This window comes from Amphiprion ocellaris, chromosome 14 (assembly GCF_022539595.1).
Source record: "Amphiprion ocellaris isolate individual 3 ecotype Okinawa chromosome 14, ASM2253959v1, whole genome shotgun sequence".
In the NCBI taxonomy this organism is placed as follows: Eukaryota; Metazoa; Chordata; class Actinopteri; family Pomacentridae; genus Amphiprion; species Amphiprion ocellaris.
This window is the reverse complement of record NC_072779.1, coordinates 15,124,754-15,137,575: the sequence shown is the minus strand read 5'-3', so window position 1 is coordinate 15,137,575 and position 12,822 is coordinate 15,124,754. Positions and strand designations below refer to the sequence as shown.

At 38.2% G+C, this 12,822-nt stretch overlaps 1 protein-coding gene across 1 annotated transcript; it reads left to right on the top strand.

Annotated features, from left to right (window-relative positions):
• Nucleotides 1–3,826: 3,826 nt before the first annotated feature.
• grk1b (G protein-coupled receptor kinase 1 b) lies at nt 3,827–12,382 on the top strand. Its single transcript, XM_023298936.3, has 8 exons — nt 3,827–4,033; nt 7,562–8,274; nt 8,963–9,090; nt 9,372–9,529; nt 10,416–10,499; nt 11,051–11,175; nt 11,256–11,457; nt 11,600–12,382. Exons 2-8 carry the CDS (start codon nt 7,576–7,578, stop codon nt 11,881–11,883), a joined length of 1,680 nt encoding a protein of 559 aa, XP_023154704.1. The 5' UTR covers nt 3,827–4,033; nt 7,562–7,575; the 3' UTR covers nt 11,884–12,382.
• Nucleotides 12,383–12,822: the final 440 nt, after the last annotated feature.

Here is a 12,822-nt window from a genome sequence, read left to right as displayed (position 1 = left end):
AGCAGCATATCAAATACAGCCTACACGAAAATGTAAACAGAATCATTAAAAAAGCGTTACTCTCACAATAATGGTGATGTCAAGTTTTATAGGTTTGGCCGTACACTCTGTCCGTCCCCTGAACGCCTCACTGTACAGAGGTACCAGGGCGTCCTGACGCACGTTTGAAGCGTCTCTTCTCAGCCAATGAAAGCGCTTCTAGTTGGCTGACGTCAAACAGTACTGAAGAATGAGATTACTATGCAGTCTGTAGGATTAATACCAAACTCCAGTGCGAGTGAATGAGCGGCCAGACTGCCAGACAATATTCCAGATATCCGAAGAGTTGGTTCTCTCCACTGTCGACAATTTATAGAGAATCTATGGATTTGTTTAGTTGTCCATAATTTTGGTATAATTTTGTAGGGAATTAATTTTAATTTTTAAATTAGTCAGGTAATTTGTTAGAGCATAAAATATTGTAGCCTCTTAACCTAAAAATAATTGTAGTTGGGTAAATTTGCATAATTTATAATATTATAGGGTCTTAACTGTATTATCTAATTCAGCCAGGAAAATCTGAATTTTACATTATAGTGTAGTTTCTTAACTGTAATGTTTAAATTAGTCAGGTACATTTGCACACTTCATTACAGTGCAGCATCTCAACCTTTATATCTAATTAAGTCAGATGAATTCTTCATAATTTATTAGTTTCTTGACTGGACTGCACAGTGGGTCTGTGGTTAGTTTAACTGTAAATAAATTCAGGTGTCAAGGGGTTAAAATGTCCTAAAATGTCTTGAAACCCCACCAGACAAAATCTTTTTTTTTTTGTCTTGTTAACATGTCCATGTGGTGTTTTTTCTGCCTATTTAAAGATACATCAGTTCGCTGCTGTGTACATGTCAGCATGACAGTTTCAAAAGCATGGATTCACACTGTCAGGGTTTCATATGTAACAAATATAAGGAACCAATACTGTCAACTTGCAGACTGGGGCTTTCTGAATCATTCCTCTTGTAAATCAGCTTCTGATTTGAACATGTAGGACTGAATTGCTCCAATATTACAACTTACCACTGTGAGGAGTAGTTTTACAGCGTTTGAACAGAGGTGGAGGTGAGCTGGTGTGCTCGAACTGCACCAAGTGGGGAGAGATGGTTGGAGAAAGAGACGGGGACTTCAAACATCCTCAGATTAATCTGCTGATATACTGTGTTTTCATCATTAGGGAAAACTGGTACTCTTACATTAATACTTTTGACGCATTTTGCTGAAGTATAAAGTACACATTTTAATACTGAAGTACTTCTACTAGGATTTTTGGTACTTTAGCCAAGCAAAAGAGCTGTATACCTCTCACTGCTGTCAGATGAAAGAAACTTTTGCTTTAGGAGCTACATGTTTGGAACATCCAGTATATACTGAACTGATAGGTCTTACCACTACGACAGTAAATACATTATAGCTCCTAATTCATTCTAAATATGTAGGTCAAATGTCAGGGCACAGCAGAGAAGCTTGTTATCCTGCTTACGGATCTTGTCTGGAAACAAGGAGCAATCCTGCTCAGAAAGATCTTAGCCTCTGGAAAGTTAAAGCCATTACAAATAATTTGAAACCGTAAATTACTTGATTTATTCAGGCTGCTTCAACGCCTTTAGGTGATCAATAACATTAAACAAAGTGAAAATTGGTTAGAAAATTCACACTGAAAATAGAGTTGCATTACTTACGAGCTACAACTGAGCGTTTACTGACACATTCTGTATAAATCTTATTGAAACCCTCTTCAGTGAAGTACAGTGAGGTCAGGTAAATGACAGGTAAGCAGGTCAGTCCCGTCCATCCCGATTAGAGATTGCATTCTAACAGAGAACATTGACTTCCACACAGAACCACATCTCTGTTTAATCAGCTGAGGAGCACTCAGAGCTCAGCCGCATACAGTCACAGTTCAATTTAACAATGCCAGCGTGTGCACAGTGTGAGGGGTCTACACTGAATTTATTAAATAAGAAACAGGCCTTATAATTATATGAAAAACACCAACATATTATTATAGAGCATGACAAAACTGTAGCAGTACAGCAGTGGAAGAAGAAGGAGCATCAGTCCAGTGTTTGATAGTGTTGATTAAAGGAATAGTGACTCTATTTCTGCGGCTTCACCTTTGACTCCACAGATGAACGTGGAGCGGTTAGATCCATGCAGGTATCACTGTCTATGAGCTGCTTTGGCTCAGCTCATGTCTGAGTGGTGGGTTTGTTTTACGTCACTGAGCTGGATTAGACTTGAAAGCAAAATCTGGTTCACCTCTACCCCTTTAAAATAGGATTTGTTCTTAGGGTCTTTTGAGCAGCCCCAGCCTGATGCACAAAGACCGGTAATGGGCTTAAACAGCCCTAAATAGGACTTTATTTCATGTTTTGGTTGCGTTGTTTCTTCTGTTGAGACACTTGCTTGTTTTCTGCTGTCTTTGTTTCATTCAGTTGTTTTCTCATTCTGATAAAACAAGCTTTTCCTTGCACAAAATATCATACAATAGCACCGTTTGGCCAAAAACCTGACACTTACAGCAGCACTATAGCCACCAGACAAGAAAAAATAGTTGAAACTCAGCTACAAATTGTGGATGTAGGTCATGTTATGACCTCGGGACACTGATTGTATGACCCTGTATTAGCATGTTCAGTTTTTTTTTCTCATGTTAACTACATTACCTTCATGATCACATTTAAAAGAGTCACTTCTGCATTACTTCACTGATTCTGCCATAATATTAACATAGAAGTGAGTCATTTAATGGCTTTTAATTGCCTTGCATTGTATTGCATGTTTACTACTGTAGCACAAATCACTGTTTACATGCTGTCCTGCAAAATGTTTACTGTATTTTATATGATCCAACTAATATGTGATTGGATTAATGTTTAGTTTCTTAAATCAAACATTAAAAGCACACTTTGTGCTCCATACAGAACAGAAAAAGTACACTGATGCTTTGAATTGCAGTGGGAATTAACTTTTCACCTTGTGACATGCTCCCCTTTGAAGTCGCCTTTATACCATGTTGTGTTAAGTAAATTGAAACTCTGTCATGAAAACTGGGCCAAAGCAATAAATTACTGCGAGTTCTCCTGCATTTTCCACTCATAATTAAATTGCATATTTCCTGAAGCTACGTTGATGTAGATCCTCTGCAGCACTTTCTGTCCTACATGATCTAAATCCTTCTGTTTCCTCAACCAAATCCTCACATGGAAGATGCTTCAGTGAACACCTTTGCAAAAATCTGGATTCACATGCATCATCTAGAAGTAATATGAACAGCAGTCTCTCACATAATAAAGGTCTTTAACACACACAGTTAACCTCCGTACTGCAGTGTTTTCTTATTTACACCTGCAGGAGATGAATCACTTTGATTCTGCAGCCTGAAACTGTCACTAAACAGGCTGTGAGCAATCAAACTTTACCTTTTCGTCAGTTTCTCATCCTGCTATGTTTCTCAGTGGCATCCTTCAAATGCAAAACATTAGTTTGGACAGTAAAATAGAATGACTAACATTCAAGAATGGCATCAATCGAAGAGTTATGGCTATTTTTTAAATAAAATATGTGCACTGTCCTTGAAACTGAGCAAGATTTCTAATGTTGAACAGTTGAATGATGCCTGCTGAGTTAGTGCAGGATTTTTCATTAGTAATCACTGCTGCTGCTGAGCTGCACTAATAGCTTCTGCCGAGTTGCTCCCTCTGATAATGTCAGGGTGTAATCCTCACCAGCTAATGAACTCCCAATTAGGATTTCAGGTGCAGAGTAAACCTCGACCTGCAGCCCCAACCTGTCCAACACATCACGCTGTAGGACGAGGAGGGGAAAGCGGCTGTGGTCCGGACCCGCACAAATATGGTTTCTATTTCTTCCTGTTGATAGAGGAAAAAAGCAGCAAAGAAGAGGAAAAGTTATACATCTGATGCCATCCAGTTGGAATTAATTTCTCTCCCTCAAATCTTCATTTGAATTTCTGCTACAGCAGGAAAGAACAGTGAGTGCTGCTTTATCGCTACCTTTAAAATATTTTCTTTGAACACAATCATGATGTTTTTTAATATGGCTGAGACATTATTTATTGGTTTCACTATGAATCTTACATATGAATAAATCAAGATTTGCTAAACTTTTTTTATAATCAAAAATATCTCAGAATTAAAACCTGAAGAAAAATCCTGACAAGAACAACTGAGGATATTGATGCTATGTCTGCATTCCATCACATAAATTCATTTATTTTATATTTTAAGACCTGCACAGCCCAACAAAAGCCTTTTGTGGGTAATACGGGACAATTAGATTTGGTTAAGCCCATTTAAAAGCAGGCCAAAAGATGTAGGTTAAGTAACGAAAAGGTCAATCATTTAACTCTTGTATCAACAGTCAGTGTTAACTGGATTAGGCGAGACAGTACAGTATCTTCTCAGCCAACAATATCACTTTCAGTACTTCATGTACCAGAGCAGCTTATACACATGAAATAGACACCAGAAAACGGACTAGAGCAATCCAGTTGTCCACTTTACACTATCTGTCCCACTTTGCTGAGAATATTTTCTATTTTCTTCTTCTGGGGCCAGCATAGTGTAATATCCTGCAGAAATGATCCAGTAGAGATTAAATAATGTTTAATGTCAGAGGTGATCATTTGACAGTTCTTAGCTTCAGTCTGTCAGAGGTAACAAGCAAAAGTTTCTTTCCTTCAGTAACATTTAATACTACAAAAAGAAGCCTCATGCAAATGATGCAGAAAACTATTTAGTCAATATAAAGTAAATGAATGTAGTTACATGAACTTATAGCTTTCTTTGATAAGAATCCAGCAAAGGCTGGCCATGGAACGCTGCTTCTCCTTAATATATATTTTTGTACAGAAGAAGAACAATTTATTGTTCAGATTATCTCAAATCTGCAGAAGTGAAAAGACAGAAAGAAACCAGGCTGAGGAAGTGAAGATATTTTGGGATACCCAGTGTGGGCTAATGCTCTCCTTCCTGGGGTTGCAGCCGTTGTGAGCGTCTGCACTTGCAGCTGCACACAAGCCTTGTCTGTAGCATTTGAAACAAAAAAACACCTCTTCATTCACTTTGGTTTTTTGAACAGCAGAGTGCAGCATATCACTTTTAGTAACCGGACACATGACACAGGCATTTGTTTGCCATTCCAAATTAATTAACCAGTATTAAGCTGTACGTAAACACAGCTGAGCCCAGATAAACACACTGGAGATAATGTGGTTTGTGCAACCACCAACAACAATGAAAAAAATCACTGTCAGTTGTGTTTCATATTTCAAGCTCAAATCAACTATCAGTAGAAAGAGAACTTGTGTTGGCTTAATTAGCGCGTGTACTCTGTGGAATTAGCTCATTTTCTTGCTTGAACGGGTCATAACAAACATAACATGTCAAAGCTAGTCACATGCAAAAAGTTCTAATCTTTATTGAACACACCCATTAAACATCCACAGTGCTGGTGGAAACATTAAGTGAAGATTTAATAACTGGTTGAACCTCATTTGGAAGCAGAAACCTCAAACAAATGTTTCTGGTAGCTGTAGTTTAGACCTGCACAACTTTCACGAGGAATTTTCTGACAATTCTTCCTTACAGAACTGCTTCTGCTCCACCATATTCTGAGCATGTCGGGTGTGAACGGCTGCATTGAGGTCTCTTTAGTGTATCTCTAATGGTTTAAGATCTGAACTTTGCTCGAGCTACTTACATTGTTTGAAACCATTAACTTTATTTTTTTTGGGGTCATTTTCATTGCCTACTGGGTTTCAGCTGGGATGATGCTTTCGTGTTGGGATGCAGAGCCCCTTTTATGTCACATACTTTACAGACAATTCATCCTTAGCCTCATCAGTGTACGATTCACAGTTGTACACTGATGAAAATAATTCAGGTGTACACTGATGCTCTTTTGGATAGCTCCTTCATGGTTACCTTATATGAACACCATGATCCATTCACATGTGCATCATGATTTGCGTGCGGTAGACAACCAGTTTTAATGATCCCTTTAAGCCTTCAGCTTAATGAACGTTCTGCAATCTGCTTTTGGGGTCATATTATCTGTGGGTGTAGTCTCCATGCACAAGAAATCCTGACATCAGTGACTTTTGTTTATGTCATTAGCCTGTGGGTTACATATTTCTTCCAGCCTGCACTGGTAATGTTTGAATGGTATATTTCATATGGTCAAGAAAAATACTCATTTGTGTTAAAATAGCTTTAATAGCTCATAACTGTTAGTTAAGATAAAGTGTTAACCAGGTTCTAAGAGAAATTTAAAAGGAGATAATTCAAAGGATTCACTTACTTTTTCCTGCTACTTTTAAAACCTAAAACCTAAATGATGTTAGTGACAGTGAAACTGGAAGCCTCAGTCTGAAGAACAGCTGCCGGGAAAAGGAAAGAAAGCAAATGCAAAAATTACACAGACAATAAAAGTCAGAGGTTAAGTCAGATAAGGGTGAGAGACAGTAAAAGTACATCTGTAACAGAGAGAGACTGCAGTCTGTTAACTTATCAGAGTGGCCTTTTATATGTAAACAAATGATGCTTGACCTTGTTTTTTTTTTTTTTTATCAGTGCTCACTTTACTTGTTCATGCGATTTTTGCAGTTGTTTTAAACTGACCACTGCTCCTCACAGAGTAATCCCAGATGTAGGTCACAACATTAACACTGCTTCACTAATTGACTATCAGAACTTGATCAAAATGTTCTTGCTGTCATTTAGGATATGTTTATGTTTTCTGACATGACAACTTGATTCATTTATTTCAGTTAAAAAAATAAAAAAATTAGCATTTAACAATGGTCTTAGAAGGGTACCATCTTCCTAGTTTGTACATTACACAATTGTAATGGATTCTGGGCAGGCAAACTACTATCTATGACAATCATCACCCGTACAGCTTGTATGAACACGGACTGCACTTAATACTGATAACAGAGTAAATGCACCATATTAATACCAGAAAACACCACAAAATAACTATATTAGGTTTTGGGGCCTTTTGTGCAGACAGAGAAAGAAGGGGAGTGACTAAATGATTACATAGAAGTTAAACCATATTGTAAAATTGTGAAAGTGCGACAGCAATCATTGCTGCTACCAAAAATAATGGAAATGAACCACAATAAAGCTTTGTACTGTAAAAACAAATAAAATAAAACCAGAGAGTAAGTATTATAAAAGAAGTAAAACTATTCTATAATGGTAAGAAGTCCTAGAGGTCATCATGAGGCTCATATTTACCAAAAATAATAAAAAAAACTATTAAGAACTTTAGCAGGTCATAAGAACAAGAAGAGACTGTACAGTGGATGTTTTGGGAGTTACACACACTGTTGTTGGTGATATAGACTATATGGAGGTTGATCAGTGACCTTTTTAATTTGGAAATGGAAGGACATTTTGAGTGGTAAATATTATTACAACACATAATGGTTATGATTTAAAATCTGTGGATTTTTTTTTTTCATTGACATTCTTGGTTTTGTGTGTGCCAGACAAAGGTGAAGTCATGGACATCGGTGGTTTGGAGACCGTTGTGGCAAACTCTGCCTATGTATCAGCCCGCGGTAGTCTGGATGGATCTGCAGCAGCCTCCATGCGCGACAAGAAGATGCGTGCCAGGCTGAAACTCCCACACATCCGAGATTGCGAACACATGAAGACAACTGTAGATACGGCCTTTGACAGCATGTGTGTCAAACAGCCCATCGGCAAACGCCTGTTCCAACAGTTTCTGGAGAGTGATGCCACCCACAAAAATGCGGGCGAGCTGTGGAAAGACATTGAAGATTATAACATATGTCAAGAGAAGGACAGAGTGCAGAAGGCCCAAAAAATAGTCAATAAATACTATGAGTCGTCTTCAAAGAATTTTTGCAGTTTCCTCGAAGAGAAGGCCGTCACTCGAGTTAAAGAAGACTACAAGAATGCCCGAGGCGAACTGTTTAAAGAGAGCGAGCAGCAGCTGTTCAAACACCTGGAGAAGAAGCCTGTAGATGGCTTCAAGAACAGCATGTACTTCCTGCGTTTCGTCCAGTTTAAATGGTTGGAGAGCCAGCCTTTTGACGAGGAGTGGTTCATGGACTTCAGGGTCCTGGGAAAAGGAGGTTTTGGGGAAGTATTTGCTTGTCAGGCAAAGGCAACGGGCAAAATGTACGCCAACAAAAAGCTGGAGAAAAAGAGGTTGAAGAAACGCAAAGGCTACGATGTAAGTGGCATCTAAAGTCCCTCCGATAATATGATAGGGTCATAATTAGGTACAACATATGTGAGATCATTGTACCAGCAACCTCAAAATAACCTGCAGCAGGGGATGAGAATGAAAATATTTGACAGTGAGTGCAGAGGTTTAGCTCTCATCACAACAGCTCAATGTAAAGAAGCTTGTGACTCTATTAAAGACCTCACAAAGCAGCTCAGTCAGACACAGAAACAGTACACTAGACTGCAGTCCACTGCTTCTGAAAGCATCAGTGGATAATGAACTTTTCTTTTGGTTGGACTACAACACAGCATCCGAATGTGGAAGATTTTGCACACTCAAACAGATATTTTGGTTATTCTGCTCAGTTGGTACCTGCACATAGCTTAATGTTCTTTGTGTACCATGAAAACTTTACCAGCAGGCCAGTCTTTATAATGTCTGGCTCCTAGAAGCACACACACCCATTTAGAATAATATTGCTGCTGCTATGCTTTTCCTGCCTTAACATGTCAAAATTAATGTGTCACTCCTAAATGAAAGGACCTGTGTTTGATGAGTCCCCGGTAGAGGTTCAGTTGGGGATAACACTTGTATGGTCTGACAGGAGATGTATGGTTTTTTGCAACTGTTTGCATTTGACATTCCTGGTTTTGTTGCCTTAATTGTGTACTAATGTTTGGTTTGGGTTTAGGGAGCAATTGTGGAGAAGCGGATCCTTGCAAAAGTTCACAGTCGCTTCATTGTGACGTTGGCTTATGCCTTCCAGACCAAGACTGACCTCTGCCTGGTCATGACCATCATGAACGGTGGAGACCTCAGGTGCTCTTTACACTAAATGCAGTAAAGATATCCTCCATATAGCAATCTGAACAGCTTGCAATCGCATGTTAGTTTCTGTAGTTACAACATGAGAGCAATGTCCAAACTTCTCATTTCTACTCATCAGTCTGGGACAGATAAACCTTATAGTTACTATACATACATTGTGAAATACATCATACATACATGCATGTCTACATTTAGTAACTGTCTTGAGTTATTTGTCTCCTCCCTTCTGCTCAACTTAACAAAATACAGTGACACTGTCCACTTTCTTGCAGGTTTCATATGTATAACGTGGATGAAAAAAATCCTGGTTTTGATGAGAAGAGAGCATGTTTCTACACGGCTCAGATCATCTGTGGACTGGAGCATCTTCATCAGCACAGGATCATCTACAGAGACCTGAAGCCAGAAAACGTACTGCTGGATGACGCAGGTAAGCGCTTTCCTCTGCAGCATTTAATTTGCATGGATGTGCTGACATGTAGCCCCAAAGTCATCACCTCTGCCCTAATTCATCCACCTTTGATTCATGACCATGAAGAATAGGGGTGATGGGTTGTGAGCAGCTGTACGTTTGTATCTGTACAGCAGCTGAAAAAGCAGACTGGTTACACATTCGCATAATACATAATATTGTAGGGCCATTTTCTATTTAAACTTGTTAGATACATTTGTAAAGGCAGTCTTATTACTCTATTTGAAAACCTTTTAGGTGAATGTTCTTTTCATATGTGCTATGTAAATAATTGTGACATGACATGGTTCAGACATTTGGACTAGAACACGCTTCAGTCCAGAGACGTCATAACAAAGTCATTCTCTGCAGAATCTAAACTTGAACAATATATTGTGTTGATATTAAAGATCTAGTATTGTGCCCCTTTTTAAAGCAAATTTAACAAAGTCTAGCTCGTTCTTACAGTGCTAGACCTTTCAGTCAGACAGTGTTTTTCAGTGTGATGTACTGCAAAAATGGTTAATTTCACTATGACTGTATAACCATTGGTTTTAGGGCTATTCTAAACAGACTGTTTTGCTCTGAAAACCAATGAGCTGCTGCTGTTCCCGCCTCCTTCAGGAAGAAAACACTGTCTGCATCTGTGATTGACAGCCAGACATTGCTAGCCTATTTCTTAGCTAGGTGTAGATGTATTCATATTGGAACTGCTTAAATTTTACACCTCCAAGTTTATATCAATGACGAAACAATGAAAATCAATTTCATCATATGGGACCTACAAAGTGAGACTCTATAAAAGAGAACTGGAGTGTACAAACTAATATCTATTCAATATAACAATGAAAGCCTTTTCCCTCAGGACATGTCCGCCTGTCAGATTTGGGTCTGGCTGTTGAGCTTCCACCAGGAAAGGACAAAACTACTGGATATGCTGGAACTCCTGGTAAGTAAACAAAATTTTAATTCATACTTAAAGCTAAGGTGGGCAGCTTTTCTTTGGCATCACTGGGCAAAAATTCCAGACTAACTTTTGGCATTTTGTAATTCAAGTGGTCTGAGAAACCAGAGATCTAGACAAGACATCTGCACCTCCTCCTGGCTTTATTTTCAGGATTTTAGCCAATCACAGGACTTCTCCCAACACAGATATAACAGTCTAAATAGCAGCCGAAGTCTAAAGTGAGCATACAATATGGTAGCACAGTGGAGTAGATGGTGACCTTCACTGGGGAGACTGAAATATGAAGACACATTCAAATATTGGCTTTCATTTCAGTATCTTTGTGTGCTTGAAGCTATAAGTATATTTTCAAATTCTGGGCTTTTGCTTTGGGTTTTTTTCCCATGTCCACACTTTTGCCTACTGCAGCTTTAAAGTAGATTAAACAGTCCAAAACCAGAGAGGAAATACTATCCTCCAGGCCACTTTTGCTGTGTAAAATGTCTGTAAAGTCATGTAAACTGCGTGTGACATCGCTCTGACTATAAATACAGGTTTCATGGCTCCAGAGCTGCTCCAGAAGAAGGAGTATGACTATACAGTGGACTACTTCACTCTGGGAGTCACCTTGTATGAGATGATTGCTGCCAAAGGCCCTTTTAGAATAAGGGGAGAGAAGGTAGTATATCCTGTTCGCTCTCATCCAATGCCAATTCTCCATTGCCAAATTACACCTACATAATGTCCTTCTTTTTTCAGGTTGAGAACAGCGAGGTAGCTAAGAGAATCTTGAACAATCCGGTTGCTTACACTCCAAACTTCAGCAAAGACTGTAAAGACATCTGTGAAGGGCTGTTGGAGAAAGACCCAGCAAAACGACTGGGGTTCAAAAATAACGACTGTGAAGAGCTCAAGAAACAGCCCTTCTTCAAAGAAATCAACTGGGGCCGTCTGGAAGCAGGTGATGCACAAAACCATCCGCAAGCAAAAACACCTTAATTGAAACTATCACCTGTGTTTAACCTCAAAAAAGAAAGGGATGGGATGGAAAACATCAAGTGTTTGCTATCTGCTAATTAGTTTACGATGTGTTTCATGTACAGGTATGCTCCCTCCACCGTTTGTCCCCGATCCAAGAATGGTCTACGCCAAAGATATTGATGACGTGGGCGCCTTCAGTACAATCAAAGGCGTCGTCCTGGACAACAAGGACACAGAGTTCTACAATGAATTCTCGACTGGAAACGTCCCGATCCCCTGGCAGGAGGAGATGATCGAGACCGGTGTGTTTGGAGAGATGAACCTCTGGGGAGAAAACGGCAAGCTGCCCAATGACCTCGACCCAAACTTTGTGGAAACCAAAAGTGGAGGATGTGTGCTGCTTTAAGTTAGTGATGAAAACAGAGCAGAGGGATGATTATTTAAAATTACATTTAGATCTGGATGTGCTCATTTGGTGCCACTTATTCCTGATCTGTATTATCTGTAATTTGTACAATAACCTGTTATTGTTGTAAGAAATTAATATTATCTTTGTGTTTACATATCATTATACATATTTTATGTATCTACATTGTAATATTTATAATATTAATAGGGTTACGATAAACGTGGCAGCATGGTCACATAGTTGAAACATTCGGTAACAAAAATGTAAATATGGTTGCATTGATAATGACTGTTGTAATCTTACTGTACATGCCAAGTTTTTCGTTTAGTAAACAGACACATGACATAAAAAAAAGTTCTATAATATTCATTATTTGGACACTATAATGTCATGTTATTCTTTATTTATTTATAATTAACAGTATTAAAGTTAATATTAAAGTAAACATTGTAGGTAGAAGAGTTGAAAGCAATTAATAAAATCTTGCAAAGCAACAGTATGTGCTGATTTCTTTCTCTTGTCTGTGCTAACTGTTTATGAGATTGGTTATTTAATTTAAAAAAAAATATATATATATATATATATTTTTTTTTTTTTTTTTTTATTTATTTTTTTTTTTTTTTATTTATTTATTTTTTTTAATTTTTTTTTTTTTTTTAATGTAGCCAATTTCAGCGATTATCTCCCTGTGCTCACATTAGAAGACGGGGTTGTTCTTAGTGAAAAAATTTAATTAAGGCTCTTTTTGAAAATTGCAAATTAACAATGGCTCACAAAAATTTCTATTTGAACATTTCAGGAAATTATTTCAAACGTATAAAACCTTTCTGTTACATGCATTTGTCTTCTGTGATTCTGCGTCGCCAATATGTTGGCCTGTTTATGCGGTTTTAAATGGAACATGTTTGTCTCGAACTTGTTTCTAGCACTCAGTTC

What these genes read in the sequence shown, in the direction of transcription:
- grk1b (XM_023298936.3), top strand. Translation starts at nt 7,576, where the DNA reads ATGGACATCGGTGGTTTGGAGACCGTTGTGGCAAACTCTGCCTATGTA. An exon ending in TGGATATGCTGGAACTCCTG is followed by an intron (nt 10,500 to 11,050) that starts GTAAGTAAACAA and finishes CTATAAATACAG; the next exon opens with GTTTCATGGCTCCAGAGCTG. An exon ending in TTAGAATAAGGGGAGAGAAG is followed by an intron (nt 11,176 to 11,255) that starts GTAGTATATCCT and finishes TTCTTTTTTCAG; the next exon opens with GTTGAGAACAGCGAGGTAGC.